Source organism: Pristis pectinata, chromosome 9, assembly GCF_009764475.1.
Source record: "Pristis pectinata isolate sPriPec2 chromosome 9, sPriPec2.1.pri, whole genome shotgun sequence".
Classification (NCBI taxonomy): Eukaryota; Metazoa; Chordata; class Chondrichthyes; order Rhinopristiformes; family Pristidae; genus Pristis; species Pristis pectinata.
The window spans coordinates 63,750,545-63,776,700 of NC_067413.1; the positions used below are offsets into that span (position 1 = coordinate 63,750,545).

General features: G+C 39.5%; 1 protein-coding gene across 2 annotated transcripts in view; it reads left to right on the forward strand.

Moving 5' to 3' along the window:
• lpin2 (lipin 2) overlaps window positions 1-26,156 on the forward strand; it is an 89,888-nt gene that overhangs the window by 34,490 nt on the left and 29,242 nt on the right. For both annotated transcript variants that reach the window (XM_052023366.1, XM_052023365.1), the window contains exons 2-7: window positions 11,336-11,524; window positions 18,658-18,753; window positions 21,968-22,266; window positions 22,599-22,706; window positions 23,840-23,963; window positions 25,115-25,478. In XM_052023366.1, the coding sequence (XP_051879326.1) occupies window positions 11,345-11,524; window positions 18,658-18,753; window positions 21,968-22,266; window positions 22,599-22,706; window positions 23,840-23,963; window positions 25,115-25,478 (1,171 nt within the window). In that variant the 5' untranslated portion in view covers window positions 11,336-11,344. The remainder of the gene's footprint in view (window positions 1-11,335; window positions 11,525-18,657; window positions 18,754-21,967; window positions 22,267-22,598; window positions 22,707-23,839; window positions 23,964-25,114; window positions 25,479-26,156) is intronic.

Consider the following 26,156-nt stretch of genomic DNA (forward strand, 5'->3'; position numbering starts at 1 on the left):
GGGATTGGAGTAAGCGGCAGGGATTCAGATTTCTGGATCATTGAGGCCTCTTTTGGGGCAGGTATGACCTGTACAAAGAGGACGGGTTGCACTTGAATCCCAGGGGGACCAATATCCTGGCGGAGAGGTTTGCTAAAGCTGCTGGGGGGGAGTTTAAACTAGAATTGTTGGGGGGTGGGATCCGAACTGGAGAGACTGGGGAAGAGGTGTTTGGCTCTCAAATAGAGAAAGCTTGTAGTTGGTACGAGAGGGAGGATAGGCAGGTGATAGAGAAGGGATGTGCTCAGACTGGTTTGAGATGTGTCTATTTTAACACAAGGAGTATTATGAACATGGCGGATGAGCTTGGATAAATACTTGGAGCTATGATGTGGTGGCCATTACAGAGACTTGGATGGCTCAGGGACTGGAATGGTTACTTCAAGTGCTGGGTTTTAGATGTTTCAGAAAGGACAGGGAGAGAGGCAAAAGAGGTGGAGGAGTGGCACTGTTGATCAGAAATAGTGTCGCGACTGCAGAAAAGGTGGATGTTCTGGAGGGACTGTCTATGGAGTCTCTGTGGGTGGAGGTTAGGAACAGGAAGGGGTCAATAACTTTAATGGGTGTTTTTTATAGGCTGCCCAATAGTAACAGGGATATAGAGGAGCAGATAGGGAAGCAGATCCTAGAAAGGTGTGAGAATAACAGTTATTGTGATGGGAGACTTTAATTTCCCAAACATCAATTGGCATCTCCATACAGTGAGGGGTGTAGATGGGGTGGAGTTTAAGTGCGTTCAGAAAGGATTCTTGACACAATATGTAGATAAGCCTACAAGAGGAGAGGCTGTGCTTGATTTGGTATTGGGAAATGAACCTGGTCAGGTGTCAGATCTCTCAGAAGGAGAGCATTTTGGAGATAGTTATGATCACTATCTCCTTTACAATAGCATTGGAGAGAGATAGGGACAGACTAGAAAGCCCTTGGAGTTATGGGAATTATGAGGCTCTCAGGCAGGAAATTGGAAGCTTAAATTGGGAAGAAATGTTCTCAGGGAAAAGTACGGAAGAAATGTGGCAAATATTCAGGGGATATTTGTGTGGAGTTCTGCATAGGCATGTTCCAGTGAGATGGGAGTCACGAGAGGTTACAGGAACTGTGGTGTACAAAGACTATAATGAATCTAATCGAAAAGAAAAGCTTACAAAAGGTACAGAGAGCTAGGTAATGTTAGAGATCTGGAAGAGTATAAGGCTAACAGGAAGGAGCTTAAAAGGAAATTAGGAGATCCAGTAGGGGACATGAGAAGCCCTTGGCAGGCAGGATTAAGGAAAACCCCAAGGCATTCTACAAGTATGTGAAGAGCAAAAGGATAAGATGCAAAAGAATAGGACCTATCAAGTGCAGCAGTGGGGAAAGTGTGTATGGATCTGGAAGAAATAGAGGTACTTGGTGAATACTGATGTAAAGTATTCATTATGGAAAAAGATCTGGGTGATTGTAGTGAGGACTTGCAGCAGGCTGAAAAGCTTGAGCATGTAGATATTAGGAAAGAGGAGGTGCTGAAACTTTTGGGAAGCATCAAGTTGGATAAGTCGCCGGGACTGGATGAGATGTACTCCAGGCTGCTGTGGGAGGCGAGGGAGGAGATTGCGAAGCCTCTGACGATGATCTTTGCATCATCAATGGAGATGGGAGAGATTCCAGAAGATTGGAGGGTTGCAGATGTTGTTCCCTTATTCAAGAAAGGGAGTAGAGATAGCCCAGGAAATTATAGACCAGTGAGTCTTACCTCAGTGGTTGATAAGCTGATGGAGAAGATCCTGAGAGGTAGGATTTATGAACATTTGGAGAGGTATAATATGATTAGGAATAGTCAGCATGGCTTTGTCAAGGGCAGGTCCTGCCTTATGAGCCTGATTTGAATTTTTTGAGGATGTGACTAACATGTCGATGAAGGGAGAGCAGTAGATGTAGTGTATATGGATTTCAGCAAGGCATTTGATAAGGTACCCCATGCGAGGCTTATTGAGAAAGTAAGGAGGCATGGGATCCAAAGGGACATTGCAATATGGATCCAGAACTGGCTGGCCCACAGAAGGCAAAGAATGGTTGTTCAAGGGTCGTATTCTGCATAGAGGTCGGTAACCAGTGGTGTACCTCGGATCTGTTCTGGGACCCTTACTCTTTGTGATTTTTATAAACAACCTGGATGAGGAAGTGGAGGGATGGGTTAGTAAGTTTGCAGATGACACGAAGGTTGGATGTGTTGTGGATAGTATAGAGGGCTGTCAGAGGTTACAGCGGGACATAGAATGCATAGTTGGGTTGAGAAGTGGCAGATGCAGTTCAACCCAGATAAGTGTGAAGTGGTTCATTTTGGTAGGTCAAATATGATGGCAGAGTATAGTATTAATGGTAGGACTCTTGGCAGCATGGAGGATCAGAGGGATCTTGGGATCCAAGTCCATAGGATGCTCAAAGCAGCTGCACAGGTTGACTCTGTGGTTAAGAAGGCATATGGTGTATTGTCCTTCATCAATCATGGAATTGAATTTAGGAGCCGAGAGGTACTGTTGCAGCTATATAGGACCCTGGTCAGACCCCACTTGGAGTACTGTGCTCAGTTCTGGTCACCTCACTACAGGAAGGATATGGAAGCCATAGAAAGGGTGCAGAGGAGATTTACTAGGATGCCGCTTGGAATGCGGAGCATGCTTTATGAAAGCAGATTGAGGGAACTCTGCCTTTTCTCCTTGGAGTGACGGAGGATGGGGGGGGACCTGATAGAGGTATATAAGATGATGAGAGGCATTGATCTGGTAGATAGAGGCTTTTCCCCAGAGCTGAAATGGTTGCCACAAGAGGACATAGATTTAAGGTGCTGGGGAGTAGGTATAGAGGGGATGTCAGGGGTAAGTTTTTTTTAACTCTGAATGGTGTGTGTGGAATGGGCTACCGGCAACGGTGGTGGAGGCTGATACGATAGGGTCTTTTAAAAGACTTTTGGATAGTACATGGAGCTGAGAAAAGTAGAAGGCTTATGGGTAAGCCTAGTAATTTCTAAGGTAGGGTTATGTTTGGCACAGCTTTGTGGGCCGAAGGGCCTGAATTGTGCTGTAGGTTTTCTATGTTTATAATGAAAATCCTTCTCACTTATTTTTTTGAAAAGTGGGTGTTGTGTATTAATGCAGAGCAGGTGGGTTTTACAGTGAGTGATGAGGGATTAACTCTGCATAAACAGACCAAGTCAGAGATTGAATATGTGCATGCAGACTTTGGAATTTAACTGGAGTATTTTGGGCAGATCAGGAAACCACCTTGTTAGGGCACTTTGCTAATTTATTGTCATTAATTGAGAGATTTAACTGGTAGTTTTGAATTTTATGCCTCAATTGACTTTCTGGAGCTCTTGAAACGTGATAAGAGCAAAGCAACAATTTGTCTTATCTGACATTCACAGCTGGTGTCTTCTTGGACGCTATCTTTCTTTGTGAGTTTTTTCTTGGGGATCTTTTAAAGAGTTTTTAAGTGTAAACTGTTGACTTTGTCAGCTCTGTTCTGTCTTGGCTTTGTCCCTTCTGAATTTAACAGATTGCCACAAAAAAAATTTGGATGGGCCCCTGAGAACAAGCTGGATGGACAACCCCTGGAGGCTTGACCACTCCTGAGAGGGCCCTCCAATGTATACCAGCCAATGTACCAAGAATGGTGATGGTCTTCTCTGCAGTCGACAACATTGCACAGCAGAAAATAGTCTGGTTGGAGGAGCAGGATGATGCAGGGAAAGCTGTGTACACTTACACTGGAAATTTGAAATACATCCAGTAATGTAGTAAGATGAAACAAAAAACAATGCTGGAGTAACACAGCAGGTCAAGTGGCACCTGTGGAGGCAAAAGGTGTAAGTTGACGTTTCAGGTCAAAACCTGTATCAGGACGGAGAGGGAAGAGGAAGCATTGCAGTATGAAGGGGAGAGAGAGAGAGGCTGGTAGATGATAGGTGTAACCAGATGGGAAGGGGGTGGGAAATGTGAACAATGGGAGAGGAAAACTTGGTGAATCAGAGTGTGTGGGAGGAGAATGTCAGGGGTGTGGGTTACCTGAAACTGGAAAATTCAATGTTCATACCATTTGGGTTGTAAGCTACTCAAGTATAAGACATTCTTCCAATTTTGCTTTTGGCCTCTCTTTGCAATGGAGAAAGTAGAGAACAGACAGGCTGGTATGGGAGGAGAGTTAAAATGACGTGCATCCACAGTCTCAAGAACAGGTCCTCTGCAAAATGATCACCTAGTCTATACTTGGTTTCACCAAGGTAGAGGAGGCCACATTGGAGCACCGAATGCAGTCGATCTGGTTGGAAGAACTAGAGCTGAACTTCTGTTTTGCCTGGAAGGGCTGTTTAGGTCCCTAGATGGTGGTGTGGGGATAAGTGTAACACCTACAGTTGCAGGGGAAAGTGCCAGAGGATGAGTAGAGGTGGGTTGTGAGGTTAGAGCAGACCAAGGAGGTGAGTGGTTCCTGTAGAAAATGGAAGGGGTGGCGGGGGGAAGGGGAGGGAAAGAGGGAAAAATGTCACAGGTGGTAGGATGACATTGGAGCTGGTGGAAATGACGGAGTATGATGTGTTGGATGGAGAGGCTGGTGAGGTGAAAGGTGAAAACCAAGGGAACTCTACTGTTCTGTCTGGGGAGGTGGAGAGTGAAAGCATGCATGTGGGGGAATGGAGGAAATGTGTATGAGACCTGCCACCAACCTGTCTTTCAGTTTAACACGGCTTTCCATTCCCACGCAGATTTATCTGTCCTCTGCTGCCTTCATTGCAGTTGGAAGAACAACAGCCTACATTCTACTTTGCTAGCTTACAACCTAGTGGGATGAACATTTGAATTTTCCATTTTCAGGTAACCCACACCCCTAGCGTTCTCTTCCCACACACACTCATCCTTCCACTTAGTTTTCTTCTCCGCTATGTTTGACCCTTCTATCCTCCCTCTCCCCCCCCCCCCCCCCCCCCCCCAAGTGATTCCATCTGCCCATCAAGTCCTCTCTATCTGGCTATCTGGTTCCACCAATCACTCATCAGCCTTTGTCCCACATCTCCCTCTTACTGCTATATACTAACAATCTCTCCCCTTCCCTCCCAGTCCTAATGCAGGGTCCGGACCCAAAACATCGACTTGAACTTTTTGATTCCACAGATGCTGCTTGATCCTCCAAGTTCTTTCAGTGTTTTTTTTTCTCTAGATTCCAGCATCTGGAGCCTTTTGTCGTCATCTTGCAATAAAATGACATTTAAATGACAACCTCTTTGACATTCAAACTTGTCCCCACACAATGGAAGCATGATGCATCAAATATGGTTTTTTATTTAAAACAAAAAGTCCCTTGTGAAACTAATAGTACAATGGACGTGTTGGACATAATTGGTGAGAGTTCGAACATGTTAACTTTTGACGTGATGCTTCTTGTGGTGCTTTTCCCTGCTAGCAGGAGCTACTGTGGACTATGCTGCTAGTTAATGTGGTGCTGAATAGTCAAGTTGGCATTTATACTGAGCAAATGAGTGACATTTTATTCTTCTAGATCGCAGCTCTTGCCACGGACAAAGAAGCATCATTGAGGGCCTAAAACTTCATGGTTCCTTTGCTCTAGACTAACTCTTCTCTCTACCCCTGCCCATGCCAAAAACCTTTCCACAGGAGTGCATAGTGTGCCTGGAACGCAAATAGGTCTCTTTCATTCATCACTGCTTCAAGAAGCATCCTGTTGGTCATCCTCCTAGAATGAGCAGTTTTCCAATGTGCCTTCTGACATGTACTGTTTTTTTTCTAGCTCACATGATGTTTGAGAGACCTGTTACTAGGCTAACTTAGTGTTTGCAGTAGTGAATGGTGGGTGTCAGTTGTGTAACAATGCACCTTTTTTGTTGAAGGCCCTGTGGGTGATTTTAAAAGTTGAATTAAGTGGTTGTCCCCTCTGTTCACTGCTAAGAGCAAAATTTGTCCCAGTGCTCTGCTTCTATCCTTGATGTACATAACAACATTATTATTGAACCTTAGCAGAAATTCAACTCGTATTTAAATTTTTAATCTTGGGACTTCAGCCACACCCTCTTTCAGTGTTTTCAATGCTCTTAATGAAAATAACAACCAAATCACACCTCCACACACTAATATCTTCGAATGTTACTAAAACAGCAATATTTTGAGGAATATAAAAATGGAACCAAATGCCAATAATAAACTGTCCCTTGTTAATTCAGATTTGTTTACTTTGGGTTTTGCTTCAATAAACTGGTGTCTTTGCTACTCTCAATGGCGTAGTTCTATTTAGCTGTCATAAATAACTATGTTGGGTAACATGGGAAATCTTTGACCCTTAACACTTGCTATTCTGAATTATACGTTTATTCAAATTGCTTTTTGGAATCAAGTCTATATTTGTCTCTCTTTGGTTGGAGTGAGATGTTTAATATATCAATTGGTTGCTTAGTTAACCTGTTAAAATTGTGATTTTAAAATTTAAGCTTTTCTCATTCTAGCATTTTAAAAGCCAAAATGAGAAAAGAAGTCCATTTTTCTATGTTTTCAAAAATTTTATATAGCTTGGGTTACTTAAAGTGCTAACATCAACTAGCTCGATTCTCCTGATGCTATTACGTGACTGGAACTTGAACAACTCTGAATATGTTGGATAGTATATTGACATAAAAATTAATAGATTTTTAAGGTGGTGTTGCTTTTTTCAAGAATGTTTCTCCTAAGGGAAACAAAGCAGCTTGATCGATTTCTAGCCCTTTTTGGATTGAACAGTAGATTTTTTTTTGTCTTTTTTGTTTTGGTATGGTTGCCTTTTGTCATTGAAGTGTTCAGAACTGAAAGTTCCCTTATGAAATTTGATTTTTCTGCAATAAAATAAGCAGCTGTCATAAACTTCAATATTGTTATCAGTTTATCTAAAGCAGTGCTGGGACAATAATAGAAATTGGCCGTTAGAAAGTTGATGAATTACCATAACTATTTTTGTTCTGTGCACGTTATAAGCAGATTTGTTCTCATTCCAATCATGGTGTTGAATTGCCAGACTCTGTTCAGGATCATATCTTTACTGCATGTGTGAAATAATGTCTGAAACTTGTGCTGTGCTGCACTGTGCATTGCAGCAGGTGTACAGTTCTTTGCTTTTTAAATAAAACACAGCTGCAAAGGAGACAGGATGGTGGCAGAGGGTTATTTTTCAGACTGGAGGCCTGTGACCAGTCGTGTGCTATAGGGCTCAGTGCTGGATCCACTGTTATTCATCACTTATATTATCAACATGGATGAGAATGTTGCTGGCATGGTTCGTAAATTTGCAGGTTACACCAAAGTTGGTGGTATAGTGGACAGTGAAGAAGGTTATTTAAGATTGCAATGAAATCTTGATCAACTGGGTCAGTGGCCTGGGGAATGGCAGATGGATTTTAATTCTGATAAATGTGAGGTGTTGCATTTTGGTCAGACAAACCAGAGCAGGACTTGCACAGTTGGGCCCTAGGGAGTGTTGTAGAACAGTGAGATCTAGGGGGGCAGGTACATAATTTTTTGAGTGACGATGCAGGTAAACTGGGTGGTAAAGGTGGCATTCCCGTACTCGTCTTCATTTGTAAGGATATTCGGGACAGGATTTGGGAAGTAACATTACAGCTGTACAAGACATTGGTAAGGCTGCATTTGAAGTACTGCATATGGTTCTGGTTGCCCTGCTATAGGAAAGAGGTAGTTAAATTGGAAAGGGTAGAAAAAAGATTTGAGGATGTTACTGGCACTGCATGGTTTGATTTATCAGGAGAGGCTGGGACTTGTGCCCTGGAGCATGTGACCTTGAAGATGTTTATAAAATCCTGAGGAGCATAGTTAAGGTGAATAGCCACAGTCTTTTCCCCACAGTAGGGGAGTCCAAAACTAGACAGTGAAGGTTTAAAGTGAGAGGGGTAAGATTTAAAAGGGACTCGGGGTAACTTTTTTGCACAGAGGGTAGTGTGTATATGGAACAACCTGCTGGAGGAAGTGGTAGAGGTGGGTACAACTATAACATATAAAAGACATTTTGACAGGTACATAAAGGATAAGAAAGGTTTAGAGGGATATGGGCCAAATGCAGGCAAATGGGACTAGCTAAGTTAGGCAGGTTGGTAGGCATGGATGAGTTGGGCCGAAAGGCCTGTTTTCCATGCTGTATATCTCTTTGACTCTTCACAAATGCTGCCAAACCAAGCAAGCATTTCAGAGTTTTTCTCCTTCCACTAGCATTTGAAGGCTTATTTTTGCTTTGCCTTAATACTTTGAGGTGGGGGGAGGGGAGAGAAACTTGAGAATTCAGTCCTCATTTTCAGATCAGACTAGTGGGAAAATAAAAGACTATAACTGGAGCATACTGCTGTTGCCACAGGGAGCCGGGGGGGGGGGGGGGGGGGGGGGTGGAAGAGGGTGACACTGAATGCCAGTCTCTGTATCTATGGATGAAGAACAATAGCTGTGACTGTCACTATACAATCCATGTGTGGACTTTTGGAGCAATCTATGGAGTCCACTTTCCCGTTAACCTGTACTGGAAAGCAGGTATATCTGTGGGTGGCCACAAATCAAGTGCTCTCGGTGTGGCAGATACTTCGGAACAAAGCAATGGGGATCATCAGTGATTGAGGTGTCGTATGGGTTCCATCGTGGAACATGTGGATTTTATAAATTCTCTCTACATTTTCTCTACAATCTACTGTGGTTTTTAGAAGTCTTGGCTCATCGTTTTACCTTATGACTTGCTGAACTGAACTTCGAGAACTATTCCTAGACTTGGGGTTTGGGAATTTGCCACACACACATTTCGAGTTTATTTTGGGTCGGTGTTTAATATCTAACGTTTTTATTTCTCTTATTATTACGTAGTTATTAATAAATAGATTCTAACACTTATACATGGCTCGTTATGTTTCTATTGCTGGTACGTAACAGTGCAAACAATATGTGGAAACCTGTGTGGGTTTTTGGCTAAAGAAATGTACATTGTCTATTTATGTGTATATTAAGTTCATGGACTACTAACATGGTTCATTTTGTAAACTGGTGAAAATTGTTCACAAACTGTACGCTACACAGCTACAGGCTGAGTAGAGTGTTGATCGCGATGACAATAATGGAATAAGTTGGGGTGTGCTGTCAGCAGGCAGAAGCCTGTGACAACAAAATCTCTTTTTTTGATTGTAGAATTTACCACAGTAAGCATTACAGAGTTGGTCACAACACCAAAGCAATGATTAGATAAAACATTTCTACAATCTTTAATGGTTGGAAAATCTAAGAGGAAAATCAGACTGAGATTCCACCATAGTTATTCTTTTGAATGGGAAATAGGACGCCTCAGCATTCAGTAGATATGTCTGCAAATTGCAACTTATTTGTAGTATATTTGGTGAACTTGTCTAGGTCTGAACTCCATGTTTGATGTTTGAATCTTTCTTTTAATAACCCATTTATAGGAATGCATTGAGTGATATGAAATATGAGGAGTGGTGAATGTGATTTATTGCTGTTATCCCTTCTGTTAGGAATTACCTGAAACAACCCATGTTCAAGTCTGAAATAGTGGACTGTCAATGGAGTGGATTTTTTCACAACCATTCATGGACAGAACTTTTTGTAAATCCAGTAAATAGCTATAAATAACTTTGTTTCTTTGTGTGACTGATCACACCAATACTTTGTCCATCCCTAATGGGCCTCGAAGGTGCTGGTGAGTCTTGAGCCACTGCAGTCCTTCTGGTGAAGTTTTTACTCGGTGTCTTTAGGGACCGAACTCCAGGATTTGGGCCCAGCAATGATATAGCACTGATTTATTTCCAAGTCGAGGTGGTGTGCAACTTGGAGGGAAACCTGCAATAAAAACAGGCTAGAGACACATGTCATCATCAGCCCCAGATATAGTTGGTGATCCCCATATAGAGTACACCATGTTGGTAAATAGTTTTCATCTGATTTTTAACAAAATCTGTATATAATATAGAACTCTGCCTGAAGTATGACCTCTGAGATGTTTGGCTTTCTAGAATGAGATTCTTGAATTTATCAACAGAGGAAAAACAGTGAAGTTGATGATATTCTGAGGAGGTATCCTGTGGGTTTACAGTTTTGAGATTATGTGAGTTGGTTTTGCATCTCTGGATCCTAAGGATTGGGTACCATAAGTAAAGGGATCCAGAATCTGGCAGCACGAGTGAATGAGACATTAAACTGGGCAGCAGAAGGGTATCTTGTTCAAACATTAGTGTGTAGCTTTGTGCTGGAATACCTTATCCCCATGAAATTAAGTGCTTAAATAGCATCTCAGGGATGCATTGTGAGTACAGGGACTCCCTGAGTTACAGAAATCCTGACTTGAAGAAATCCAACGCACAAATTCTCCCATAAACATTTTGGAGTTTTTCATGATGTTCCATGGTATTCATTAACAACTGGATACAGCATATATTCCATTAGCTTAATTCTGGGTAGTGTTAGGGTGAATATTCATTGAGTAAAAGAATTATAGAAACTGTTTGCAGAGCAATACTATATAGGTAGCTATAGAAAACGTGTTTCTGACTTGCAAAAAATTTGGATTATGGACTGTTTTCTTGAGCAGAACCCTAATGTAGCCTATCTTTCTAAACGTGCACTTGTAATAAGCAGAACACGTGTAGATCAAATCAATGAAAGCCAATTTTGGATGAGTTGGATATGAATGCAGGATATGAATAAAAATATTACAATTACATCATAGTCAGAATAAAATCAAAATGAAAATGAGGAAAATGTTTAACATTAAAAGTTACCAGAATGAAACAACTTCATTTAAGAAATGACATTTAGTTGGTGTACTTTTGTCACATTTATTAATAAGTGAATTTTGTGACTTGGTTTCTTTTTGGGAGGTTAATAGTTTGCTTTAAAACTTTTCATTCCGTACTTTGAGCTGCAGTGTTGTACTGCATTATTATGTTGTTTCTTTGCATTCAGATTTTTGGTTATTTGGTTCAGATACTTATCCTATTAGAATTAGTTAACTGATATATCTTGCAGTGACATAAATGGGCTGTGATATCATTTAATCAGTCACATTTCTCACTGCAGGTGAACCTGCTGAAATGGGCAAATTGAGTTTTCATAAATGTGAACAAATCCATTCAATGTGAACATTTATCATGCTGTTTATTGGTGATGTGATCAGGATTATGCATTGAAATAGGAAAAATATCATGTGCACGAAATTAAGGAGTATATAATGGGTATAAAATGTCCCTGCAAGGTATATTTTAACCTTTGTGTTTCCCTTCCAGTCGCAAACCATGAACTATGTTGGACAGTTGCTGGTAACGGTCAAGGAACTATACAAGGGATTAAATCCTGCAACACTCTCTGGGTGCATCGATGTCATCGTGGTTCAACAGCAGGATGGCACTTACCAGTGCTCACCGTTTCATGTTCGGTTTGGAAAGCTTGGGGTACTTCGTTCAAAAGAAAATGTGGTAGGTTCTCAATTTTGATTAGTAATATCACGTTGAAGGGAATGAATGAAGAAAAATTTGAAGTAGTCATACTTTTTATCAGCCTACTATAATAGGGGTATGTGAGAAAATAAGTTGCAGGAAATGTGTAGGGGAAAGAGACTGTTGGGGAATGCTCAGAGTCGGCAGAGACGTGGTGGGCTGAATGGCTTCCTTCAATGTTATAAGAAAATGTGATTTGTGCAGTATGGCCTTAATCCTATTATAAGATTATAAAAAATTAAATTATAAAATTAAATGATAGACAATGTGCTATTTTTGTCTTGACAATATGCTCTTCACACATTCATGAAGCCAAAAGGTTTTAATGTTTTCTGGAATCAAAACTTTGGTTTTGAAATCTGTGTTCTGTATATACAGTAACATAGAATTTGACCTTTGATTCTTTTGTTCTTAAAAGGACTTCAGAAAAACAAAATGATGAAGTGTCTCTACCCTTTAGTACATTATCTTTTCTACCTTGTTTTTCTGTGTCTATTTCTTGTTTATTCCAACCATCAGCTGGGTTCTTCTCTAAATATGCAGGCCTTGTCCATCTCTACGGTCTCTCTGGATCATCTTCCACACTGTCTCTTTTTCTGTCATATCAGATAGCTGAACCAGACTGGCTGTCCACTTCTCTCACTAAGTCCTCTTTGGGTGTCATTAATAACCAAACATACCAGGGTGGTCGCAGGATTAACTTGTGGTCAGTTGATCTCAGATATGGCAGCAGGAAAAAAAACATTGCATACTTTTGTATCTGTAATGTTCCTGTTCTTCAGCTGGATCCTGTTGAACAGTCTGAACATCAAATGCTATCCTAAAATGAGAAGAAATTGACTATCTAATCGATTCATTTTGACCTCTTCATGGGTCTCTTGAATTTTGGTAGACAAATAGAGTCATAGTTGTATAGCATATAATGGGCCCTTTGCCCGCCACATCATTGCCAACCTTTTTGCCTGTCTACACTAATCCTATTAGCCCGCATTAAGCCCATATCCTTCTATGCCTTGCCTATTCAAATGTCTGTCTAAATGCTTTTTAATATAGTGTTTGTATCTGATTCCACCACTTCCTCTGGTAGCACGTTCCAGATATCAACCACTTTATGCGTATTTTTTAAAAAAAACGTTTCCTCTCAAATCCCCTGTGAAACTGCTTCCTCTCAAGTTACGCCTATGCTGTCTTGTTTTTGAAATAGGAAATGAAAATTGGAACAAGGAGTAAAATATTTAAAACATTCCTTTCTCGAGCAGAGGTATTCAAAGTATTTAAATGCTAGCTGTTCTGTGGTGTATTTAATGAGATATTAATATGGAAATCTAGCAAGTTCTCTTTTTTAAATTTTTGAGATGAAATTCTATCTAAGCAGTAGCATAGAACACCATCTTATGAAGATTTGCAGGTCTTAATATTCCCAAACAGCCTAAATGTGCATTTAAAAACTGCATACATAATATCATGTTATTTCTCCAGAAAGATGTGCCCCATTTGATTTGTTTGTGCACCTGATTTACTGATGTTTGAGATTTTTGTCTGTCTTATTTGCTTGCAAAAGAATGTGATGTTTGGTTTCAATAAATACACATCAACTGTCCAAAAGTTTGGCATGGTTATAGAATCTGCACAGTTGAAATATTAACTGGTCCAAAATTATGCCAAAGGCTAAATGTTTTTTCTATTAACTCTCAGAAGTATGATCATCTCTAACTAGCTAATATTATTTTACACTGATGATGTGCTTTGACAGAGGCTTGGTAATTTATAATTGTTTAATTGACTTTCTTTTAAGAAGCTTGTCAAAATGAAGTGGAGCTCATTTGCTTTCTGCCCACAGTAGTAACAACTGCACTCTTTGTTGTTTTTTCTTTTCAATGGGCCCTTTAAATGGATGTTTATAAAACCATTTTTTCCCCTGTATGATATTCTTCACCATGAATGTGTTTGATGCAAAGATCTCTTGAGTGAAAAGAACCTATGGAAAATACAGTACAACGCTTGGTTGTTCTTATAGACTACATTTTAAGCTATTTCATAATTTTGAAGGTGATGGAGCCACTTAATTCAAGCTGCTTGTGCTATCATTGAAGAGATTGGGTTTTCTTGCAGTCTAGCTTGTATCTTATAAACAATGTCTTTAGAATAAGTTAAACATCCTCATTCTCCACTTTACATATCAGATACATTTCTTTCTCCTAATTTACATTCTGTATCTATCAACCTGAATGTGAAAGTCTACTATGAATGTGCAAGTCCTTATACCGTTAAATATTGTGGATTGGAAACTCGCTCTTCATTTCTGAGACATGGTTAAATCCAGCCAAGTGTTGAACTTGTTTTCTGTGTCTGCTAGTTGCAAGATGAGCTGTGGGTTCTCAATTCACTTAGTTACATGCCGTCCTAAACGAGCTAACAACTGTTCACTACTTCATGGCATTATCATTTACATTAAAGATTACTTGTAAAAATGTCACAAACTATTGATTAGGGAAGAAGGTAATTTTTGGAGCTAAAGCTACAAATCATTAAACAATGCACTTGCAATGCAGCTTATTCTGAAAGCAACTGTTATCTTTCATCTCGCATGCAAATTTAAATTGTAAAATAATTGGCACATCTAGGGTGCATGGGCAGGTGTAGATAGGTCTGAGATCTTCGAATAGACACTGACTCACTTTTATTTCAATTGTTCAGCTTGTATGACCAACACTTCATTACTATCATTCTATTTGTATAGATTAGCATTCAGGAAATGCATGAAGTAGAATTGTAAGTTTTGTTTTTGTATCTTTTGATCTAAAAATTGCGTATGGAGCAATAAATAAGTGGTAAATCAAATTCTTTGCAATGCCATCACTATAATAAGTGAGAATGAGAATATCAAGTGTAATTTGAGAGCAAGGATAAAAGTCAAAACAATTGTAGTTGGTATATAAAGTCTGCAGATTTGGGCAAATGCTCTGTTGGTTGTCACTTTCTAGACAGTTTAAAGACAGGAGATTTCGTTGGAACCAAACCCCTTGAATGAAAGCTATTCTGTGTTTTGGTTTATTTTTTGCATAGTTTGCTGACCTAATTTTGCTCTACTTTTAAATGAAAACAATTGCTTTGAATAATAGTCAAATATTTCTAGGTGGGTGGGTTCAGAGAGGCAGGTTGCAAAATTTACAGAAATGAATTAAATTTAATATATCCTACTTCGGGGGGGGGGGGGGAAGGTAATTATTATGACTTCTAATGGTGGAGCAGCCTACAGCAGGATCTGGTCAATATCTTGGCTTGGAATGACAGACAACAAAAGAATCAACAATTTCCTTGTATACCACCATTGCTAAAGTACTCCTATCATGTAGGGCAGTCATTCATTAAGATGCATCATCAGGGCAACCAGAAACTCCTAGCAAAATGGCACACTGACAAACCTCTCCAGCTTGTGTAATCATTTGAAGAACAATTTGGAATACTTGCCAATCAGATGGATAGATACGCCACCAGAATTTTATTGTAGTGTTATCAGGCCAGCACCTGGGTAAAGCTTTCATGGAAAATGAACTGTGGCTGTAGTATGTACAAGCTATGTATGTACGCAGCAATTTGCTATGCAACTACAGACTTTGCCTGCCAGCCTTCCATCTTGCATCACCAAGAAGGCAAGAGTAGCAACATCCTGACTTTAGATTCCATTCTAATTTATGGACCATTTGGATTTTTTTTTACTTTGGTAGGATCAAATCCTGGAAATCCCTAGCCAGCTCTAGGAGCATCATCAGTGCATGAGCTATGGAAGTATAAAGGCAATCACCACCTTTTCAGAAATTCTAAGAACTCCTTTAAAATATTCTTTTTGACTTTAGAAATAAAGGCAATTATTATAGAGCCATAGTGATACTGCACAGAAACAGGCCATTCGGCCCAACTCATCTGTGCTGACCAAGGTGCCTTCCTGACCTAGTTCCATTTGCCTGTGTTTGGCCCATATCCCTCTGAACCTTTCCTAACCATGTATCTGTCCAAATGTCTTTTAAACCATTGTAATTGCACCTGCCTCCACCACTTCCTCTGGCAGCTCGTTCCACATACCTACTACCCTCTGTGTGGAAAAACTTGCCTCTTAGGTCTCCTTTCAATCTTTCCTTTCATCTTAAACCTATGCCCTCTAGTTTTGGACTCCCCTACTCTGGGGGGGGGGGGGGGGAAATAGACTGTGAACATCCACCTTACCTGTGCCCCTCATGATTTAATAAACCTCCTGCAAGGTAACCCCCAGCCTCTTTCGCTCCAGGGGGAAAAATATTCCAGCCTCTCCTTGTAACACAAGCTGCCTTCTCCCGGCAACATACTAGTGTATCTTTTTTGGCCACCTCTTTAAGAAAAAAAAATTCAAATCCATGAGATGCACTTTCCCACACACAGAACCATTGCTGTCTATCCCTAAGCAGCCCTTGCCTTTTCAAATGCATATAGATACTCTCAGAATTCCCTCCAGTAACTCAGCCACAACTGATGTTAGGCTTCCTGGCTTGTCCTTGCAGCCCTTTTTAAATGCACAATGTTAGCCAACTTCCATTCTTCCTCACCTGGTGGTAAGGAAGATACAAAAATCTCTTTCAAGGTTCCAGCAAGTTCTTTCCTTCCAGACAACATCCTAGGATACACCTAGTCAGGCCTTGGGGATTTATCCACCCTTAAGCACCTGAAGACTGCCAGCACCTCTTTCATAATACATTTCAGGACATCACTTTCTCTTCCTTCTGTATTTTCCATGATCTTCAGGTAAATACTAATGGAAAAATATTCACTTAAGACCTTGCCCATTTCCTGTGGCTCCACACATTAGATGACCACATTGCTCCTTAAGGGGACCTATTCTCTCCCTAGTTGCCCTTTTGCACTTAATATATACATAAAGAATTTCTTGGGATTCTCCAGTACCTTGTCTGCTAAGGATATCTTGTCTGCTTTTTGCCCTCCTGATTTCCCCATTTAAGTGTACTCCTACATCCCTTGTACTCATCAAGGGACTTGCTTGATCCCAGCTACCTATACCTGACATGTGCCTCCTTTTTCCTAGCCAGAGCTTGATATCCCTCGTCATCCAGAGTTCACTAATCCTGCGGCCTTGCTCTTCACTCTAACAACAAAAATGTTGACCCTGAACTCTATATATACTGGATATGCGAGCAATGTTTGTTTTAATAAAAGTTATATTTATGTCGAGCTATACATTGTATCGCTATGTGAAAACAACGCAAAACATTGACAGTTCAGTGTGGGTGCCACTGTTTAATCCATGTAAATGCTGAAGTACCAAAAGTTGCCAATCTATGGTGGATTAGCTAATTTAGGTTCACTCAGCCAAAGGAATGTTAACATGGGTCTCTGACTCCTTGAATAAGTGGTGTGGGACAAGCAGGGGAGAAATAAATTCACTTTTATTATTCAGCTCCCTGGACTTTGTACTCAGTTTGGTTAAACTGAGGATGTTTGGGTCTAATCTCTTGCTTGCCACCCATTGCATAAACTCACAATGAGTACTAGTTACAGTGAGAAAGGTACCTGATACTTGATTACAGTGCTGTTGTGGCTTTGAACCTGTTATGATCTACACCCCAGAGTTTTGAAAGAGGTGGCTGTAGAGATTATAAACACTGCTTACCTTTCAAAATTCTATAGATTCTGGAATTGTTTCCATGGATTGGCATATGGTGAATTTGATCTCACTGTTTAAGAGGAGAGAGAAAACGAGGAATGACAGACACGTTGGCCGAGCATTGTAGTAGGGAAAATGCTAGAATCAATAATGAAGAAATTAATAACAAAACACCTTGAAATAAATAAGATTGAACAGAATCAGCATGGATTTGTGGAAGGGAAAATCTGAAGTAATTGCTAATAGAATAGATACGAGAATCAGTGAATGTGGTCCATTTGGGTTTTTAGAAGGCTTTCAATAAGGTCCTACACAAGCTTGGTTGACAAGGTTAGAGCATACAGAGTTGGATCCAATATACTGATATTTTCAAGAATTGGTCATTTGTGTAGAAAACAAGATGTAGGAATAAACAGATCTTTCTTGAGTTAGGCTACAACAAGATAGGCACTGCAGGGATCAATGCTCAGCTAATTATGATCTATATCAACAATTTGGCTTTTGGGACCAAATAGTTCCAGGTGTGCTGCTGATGTAAATCTGGGTGGGATTCTAAGTAGGGAGGAGAATGTAAAGAGACTTCAAAGGAATGAGATGAGTAAGCGGACAGGGAGGTTATTAAATGGTGAGAGATGTGGGAAATATTCATGTTTAAATGCAGCATTTTTGCACACATCACTGAAAGCACGCAGGTCCTGCAAGTGATTTATGATGTGGTGAGCTTTGAGGATTTGAGTACAGGAATAAAGATGTCTTGCTGAAATTGTATAGGGCTTTGTGACTGCACCTGGAGTATTGTGTGTAGTTTTGGCTCCATCTAGAAATGGGATACAATTGCCATAGAGCAGGATAAATGGCTTGGACCATTTCCATAGTGAATTTGGTGTGTGACCTGTATTCTCAAGAGTTTAGAAGAATAAGAGATCTTGCAAGGCTCAACAGGTTTGAGGCAGTGAAGATCTTTCTTCTGGTTGAGGAGTCTACCACTAGGGTTCATAGACTCAAAATAAGGGATAGGCCATTTAAGAGAGATGAGGAGAAAAAAATGTCCTCATGCAGAGGGTGGAGAATCATTGGAATTCTCAACCTGGAAGCTGTTAAGGCTCAGTCATTGAAAATGCAAATGATCTTGGATATTAAGGAAGCCAAGGGCTATGAGGATAATGAAAGAAAGTGATATTGAGGTAGAAGACCGGCCACGATCTTGAGAACTGGCATAACAGAGTTTGCAGGCCAAAAGGCCGACTCCTGCTCCTATTTCTTATGTTCATATGCAAGTGCTCAAATCTTTATATGCATGCTTGCCTTTATCTACACTTCAATGCCTGATGAGCATCCTAATCCAAGGAGGCTCATTTAAATATTTATAACTTTTATAACTGATTTGGTGTAATGTTTGAAGGGATTTAATGTTGAGAAATTGATTTTCAAGTAATTACTGCTATTTTGCAATTTGCAGATCGATATCGAAATTAATGGGGATCCAGTTGATCTGCATATGAAGTTGGGTGACAATGGAGAAGCATTCTTTGTACAAGAGACGGAGATAGAAAATGTATGTAAGAACATTGCATGTAAATATTTTAAAGTGAGACGTGTCTCGTGGCAAATGACAGTGGAAAAAGAAATTGTTCAATCGCTTTTGTTTAATTGTAGACTACTTCTCAAGTCAAGTATCATTGCACTTACTGTTTACAAATGCTGCTTAAGAACGTACCAAAGAACATAATGGAAATGATGTCACATTTGTTTTTGTGTTAAATGAAACCTAGCTGTTGGTTAGGTTTGCTACTATAGCTTCTGAATTTACTGAATATATTTTTAATCTGAACAACTCAATTCAATTTTCATTATACAAAATAATGCTTTGAAGCAAAAGGCAAGATAGAGTATTCACTGTGAAAATGAAGGAAGTGTTGCTTTTGATAACAATAATAACCAGTGATTCCAGGGTTCCTGCTGCATTTCTAGTGCCAGATCAAAACTCCAAGCCACTGAAGCTTATAGGTAGTTTGACAGGCTATGGGAGAGATTATCCTTACCACATGTGGCAATGATAGACTTGTGCAAGACTCCCCTGTGCCCCCTGCCCACTGCAAAGCCCAAAATGGTGGATGATCCCATGGTACTAGAGCTCTAGCGAGGACCTCACACAGGGAAATAGTTGGATTAACCTTCAGTTTTCAAAGATGCTATCTGTCCATATCCTGGTGGGTTTATTATCTTTCCCTTAGAGTCAATTAAAGGCCCACAAAAATGGTCATGAATATGCATATGCACTGCCCCTAAATTGAGGGCTAACCCAACTATTTAGGCCATGAAAGATATGGAAAAACGGAGTTAGAATCCCAAAATTCTCTATGATAGCTGGGCATATAGTGATAATGGTCCTGTTCTTCTGGCTTTAACAAAAGATGCCAGAGGTGTTGTCAGTGCTCTTTATAACAAGTCAGCAGAGTAGGTTTGAAGCTAAATAATAACATCTTCCTGATTTTTTTTTTGCAGATTCGTGAAGCTTGTAAGTTTAATAGAAAAGGGGGAACCTAAAACAGGATATTGTCACAGTTTATTTTAACTCTGCTTTGCATTGGTATTGCCCTGTGGTTGGTTAGGAAGGAAACATTTTGGAATTCTAAAATTCTCCATGGTAGTTGGGGGTATTATGGTAATGGGCCAGGTTGTCTGAATCACATGTAGTTATTGTCAACAGTTTGTATGACTGCCAAACTAACCAACTGGTTAGTTGCAATGTCACTGGGAGTTGAATCCCTTGGCCCTCATGCCAGCGGGTGGTCGCCTCATTTAGAGATTCGGGTGCTAAGAAGTTTTCATTGCACCTGAACAGTTGAATGGTGAGGGACAAATGAGGAAGTTATGAATTTGATACTACAGTTCAAAGTTACTTGAGAGAGTCTTTTATCCAGGTACAGGTGCTGAAGGGAACTGAAGTTCAAATTCACCTGCAGAAACAAGTGGGCCATTTGGGTTAACTTTGTAAATTCATTTTAATGGTAGAATTATTTTAAAAGTTGTGTGTGCATACGTAACTATAATGTTATCCTTCAGCCAAAGATTGGCTGAACAATGTGGTAATGAAGGAGATGATGGCTGCCCATTATAGTTTCTTCATTTTAAATGTGGTTTGTACTTCTACATGGGAGGGAAGTTATTTTTGTATGATTTGTTGGCTCCACAATATACTTTGATGCATTGAACTGTTAGAAATGAAATTGTATGGCTAAGGACTGCTGGTTTAAAACTATATATTTCTGGAAAGGTTACTTTGACATGCTGCTCTTAATGGAAACAATTGGAGCCAAGTTTAGTTGGAAGTGGGTTGCTGGTTAAGCTTTTTCCAAAGTAGAGTATGTAGTCACACAAGTGCCATTTCCTTTTGTGCAAAAACACTAAACTCGTGAAATTGAGAAATTATGTCAGGCAGCTACCCTGGTGTTTCAACTCTGCTGATTATTTTTTTTTGGCTGAAGATAAGGATAGTGGGGCAGGATATAAGCAATAGAAATCCCAACTACATTAAGCAATGAGGAAAAGTATGGAGCCAGAAGCAATTTCATGATTTTGAAAGTTGATATCTGCATAAGATGCCAGAGTTGCGAATGGGAGGGATGCCTTTTTTTATCGCTGAACTCATTTGACACCTCCCAGACACCAATGATCAATGAGGAGCATGGAATTTGATACCAGGTCACCCTGCCATTTGGCAGCCTCGTCAATGATCACAGAGTGCTAGGCAGAGTTAGGGTCAATGTTCTGGCCCTGTGGAACAGTTTAGGTTTAATCTACCGCTGCAGACCCTGCATAAGTGAAAGCTTTGGCCTAAACTATTGCAGCTTCTTTAAAAAAAACCCAAGCAGTTCAAATTAGAAGATGTCTGTCATCCTTTTTTCATGTTATATCCATTTTCCTTTGGCAGTTCACTTTGTTCAAGGAAATTGGACTTTTTTTTAAAACAGTAGCTTTTTCCTTTTTTTAAATATAATCTGTATGCGCTGCTGTTTTTAAAATGTACTGAGGAAGTAACTAATTGCTCTGGTAAAAAGATTTTCTTCTCTTGTGAACATATGCTTCAGGCAGCAGCCAAGACATGTGGTTTTAATTATAAGCTTTCTATAGCCTTTTGTGAGACTGCTTTCTTACAACACATTTGATTTCATCAGCATTTGGTTTCTATGGTTTCCTTCATCTAGTTTAGTCTTCCTACATTCATTTGGTCTCTTGAATTTGACACAACTGCATTTGGATCTAATTCTTCCACAAAAATAATCTGTTCTAAAGTTTTAAGAAGCCTAAACTCTCATTTTTCAATTCTTTATGATTTCAGTTTTGTCCCTGTTTACGTGAGAATGCATGAACTGAGTACTATTGAAAAGCATGGTTCTGGTAAACAGGAAGCTTGTTTTTCCTTGGGCAATCCCTCAGGTCAGGGATGCCTTGCTTGTATAGAGTGGCCTGGCCATCATTGCATTACAGTGATGGCAAGGTCTTGACAGACTATAGTTAAAGTTCTACAGAGCTCCAGAAATTAATGTAATGGAACACATGACCCAACTGCCTATTATTTCAGTAGTGCTTGTTTTTGAGTCGGTGCTCATGAAAGAGGTGGCGGCAATTTGTGTAGATTTGGGTTAAAGACTCTCTATTTCTCTGAACTTGAGGTTGCATTTAAAAATGTACAGAGCAAATGATCTTCAGTCTACGACTGAGGTAATTCTGCATTTTTAACAGGTTTCCAATTTTTATTTAACTAGGAAGAAGTTCCTCCACACTTAGCCACCTCTCCCATCCATACGGAAGAAGGACAGTTCTTCAAGGATATGAACTTGGAGAAATCTGGAGCTGATCTGAGAGAGGGACAGAACTTGGAGAATGTTGTCCAGGAAACGGGCCCAGAGACTGCGGTGTGCTCAGGCTCAGGGAAGAAGAAAAAGCGACGCAAGAAAAAATTTAAACCAGATGGCAAAAAGGAAGAGCGCACTTCAGGTGGAAGTGAAGACATATTTGAAATGGACACGAGTTCTGAGGAAGACAAACCAGTGCCCTCTTCCAGGTCGAAGTGAATTTTTATCTTGTAGTTTGCAACTTTTCTTAAATTCCTCAAGCACTGCCATTTTATTGATTTTTGGTAAAATATAACTTAGGATTTTCCTGATGGTTCTGAGAATAAATGGGCAGTCTATTGGGGAAATGGGAGTGATGGGATTGCTCTGCTGGGAGCTGGAAGTGACCCAGTGGACACACTCCATTGTGCAACAAAAATGAGGTTATTTGGAAATACTTGAAACATGTGCAGATACTGTCTATATTTGTCACTTATGAAAGGATATGTTAATAATTTTAAAGAATGAATAAAGAGCATATGAAATTATTTTCTTCATCCAGGGGATTGATGTATTCTTCTTTGAAGGAAAATGATTTAAAAGAATCTACAGCTTTTCGCCATGAGGTCAGTTACCCACATTCTGATGGTGACTGGTCTCCAATTGAGAGGTATGTCATGCAGTCTTAAGTCAAAGAAAGTCACACCAAACTTTTCTTCTAGTCTTTTTAAATACAGTATTATATATTCTAGCAGAGATTTAAAAATGCAGGCATTTATCCTTGTCATATTTAACCTGCTGGTGTGAGTAACAATCATTGAATAATTACTCAGTTTCGCAGTCCTGTTTATTAACATGTTGAGGACACTGAATTTCCTAAATTTGGATTACTACTGTGTCTAAGCTAACAAGTGCATATTCTGAGGTGCATCATACCAAATTTCTATTAATATTCAAATAGTATGACCATTTTGATTGTGATGTGCAAAGATATTTCTGAACTGAAAGATTGAGCTTCACAGCTGGGTAGAAAAGAAAAGAGTTACTACTGCTTTTCATATCTTCTGGGGCTTTCGGAAGTGCTTTACAGCCAATGAATTACTTTCACAGATGCTGTTGCAGTATAGCAAATATGAAAGCCAATTTTCACTTTGCATATGATTTGAATCCTGGAATAATAACCATATTATTTGTGACCAAATACATTGTACTGAGAGTTACTTCACTGTTGATACCATTTTCTGCCAGAGACCTTAGTACTGCATTCAGTGAATTGCCATTTAAACTCATTGAGTTATATGTGCTCAATGAGTTCATTGAGCACATATAACTATTAAGTAGAATGTGTATTTTGTAAAAGTCATAATGACATGAGGATTTAATATTTTCCAACTGCAGCACTGTACTTATGAGGTGGTTGGATGCAGGTTGTGTCCTTTGCCACCAGGAATGATCCTGAGAATTCTGTGAGCAAAGTGAGTTTTTCTTTTGGAAAGTTTTTAAATTAACTCCTGAAATAAATATAAGCTCTTGAGCTCGGTTGCAGATATACCTGTGGTGCAGCACCTGAGTCAAATGGATTAGGAAAATTCCAGGTTTGATACTTGATCGGTGCCAAAAACTTCTGTTAAAAGGAATTATTTTTAATGTTATTTTTGGGCATGATTATGTTCAAAATGGTTCACTAGTTTTTGATTTTCAAGTAAAATAACTTAGAGACACTTAGAACCACTAACAGATTTATTGCTTCTAAAATTTGATGCATTTTGTAACAAACATCTTTTTCCTTTTTTTTTCTTTTAGCATGTCCTTTTCCCAGGCTGTTTCCCCTAAAAGCGATTCTGAATTAATGGTGAAACCAACTGACATGCTGATGTCTGAGCCCCACATGCAGTGGTCATGGGGAGAATTTCCAGAATCAACGAGGGTAATGAATTTAATGACATGCTTAAGTTTTCCAACTGAGATATTTGTTACACATTGCGGTAATGTCATATTTTCCAACTGAATTATTATGGTAAAGGCATGACTTTCTGGCACATGAAAATTTCATGGGGAAAAATTTAAGTAAAAAGGCTAGTCTTAACAAAAAAAAACAAATGTAGGGTATTCAGAAAATAACTGCATTCCCCATGAAGATTTTGATGGTTAAAGTATTACTGATTGTAGGACAGAAAATTGTGGTTTGCTACTGAAAGATTCTAGGAACTAAATTTTAAAAGTAAGAGCCAAAGGGAGGTAACTTTCAGGATCACTGCCAGCATTGCGTGCGGTTCAATGGAGAAATGAAAAAAAATGCATGAACTAAACATATGACTGGAGAAGTGGTGTAATAGGAAGGGTAGCACTTTCAGGGCATCAAGGTAAACTCTGGAAAAATTTGTGAAGATTGGTGGATGCTGCTTGAACCGTGTATGAGAAACGTTGACACTAATATGGAAAAGGGGGAAAATCCAAGTAGGAACAGGAAATCAGTATCATTTTTGTTGAAAGAATTTTTATCAAGTAGTAGGAATGAATATCTCAAACTATTATTAATTGAATAACATTAGTGGGTACGTGATAATGCAGATGGATTACTTATTGACAGGAAAATTGAGAAAGATTATCATATGTTTTAAAAGAATAGTTGAACTTTTTTTGTGAACAGTTCAAGGATAATGTTTGCCAACACCCCATTTGTTGTTGCACTAGGCTTGCATTCTGACTGTGTACCTTCAGATTGTGCAGTATATCTTTTTTTTAAAGATGGTGCCTTAGAGCATGCAGTCCTGTTTGGTGACCATGTCACATTTTTAAGATAAATCATTCTACACATCACTTAGATCAGCCAATGTTCCATAAGTTCCTTGTCCTATCCTCCTTCATATCTACAAAGATGATCAATGACTTCCACCCCCACATCTTCATCTGGGCCATCAATGAGAGGTGTGTCCACGGCACCTGCTATCCATTCACTGAATTGGTTGAGTTTGTGATTTGGTTAAATGTTTTATTACATGCTTTGGTAAGTCAAAGTAAAATTGTTTCCTTAAAATGCAAGTGGAATGACCAATATGTTTGATTTAAATATTTCAGGTGAATAAAATGGAGAAACTGGAACAACCAAGAGCCTTTACCATTACACCATCTGAAAACACTCACTTCAGGGTTATCCTCAGTTCTGCTGCCATGGATGTGGATGTCACTGATGGGGAAAGCACAACTCATACTTTACTAAAATCTGAGCCTAGATCACATGTGAACATTAGCCAGACAATCGCTGACAGCACAGTTCCATCCTCAAAGGAAATTCCCGTTGAAGCACTTTCACAATCTCCACCCCCACAGAGCATCCCAGCAACTAAAACTCCTGTAGTATCTCAAATGGACAGCTTTCCTACAGACTGTGGAATGCAGTCTCCTGTTATTGCAAAATTAGATTCTCCATCAAAGAAAAAAGGTAATATCTTTTGAACAGCCCTCTTGTTCTTGTTTACAATGTCCAAGATGTAAGACAAATTGATTTCCATCTTAGTGCTGCTGAAACATAGAGCCTACAATGAAAAAGCAGGGATAATTTTTCATCTGGAGTCGTAATTTACGCAGTGGTATGAATCTGTACGTTTTGCTGCTATGTGCTCAGGTAGTGTCTTGAAGCCAAATTTGAAAATCTGTAAAGCAATAAAATTGGGCTGTCCTATATGCATTTAAAATGTAAGTAAGTATTTTGGAATCTGTTTTGAACCGCATTGTTTGTTATTCATGACTACTGAGTTTTTATCTGTACAGGGCAAACTATTATCAATGGCATCCACCACTTGTATGTATATAGCAACTTCAACTTGGCAAAATATCCCAGATGCCGTACAGAAAAACTCAAAAAAAAAATGACACCGAGCTACAAGAGTAGATATTAGAGCATATGATATCTCAGATTTTATAGGGCATCCTGAAGTAAGGGCAAGTGAAAGATTTAGTGAGGGATTTTCAGAGCTTAAGACACATGGCTCTTCAAGGTTCAGTTGTTGGTGGCAGTGATTTTAAAATTGATGCTACAAGGTCAGTATTGAAGAACGCTTAGAGGGTTGTAATGTTGGATATGGTTAAATCCCTTTGCATCCCTAACTGTTAGCCTGAC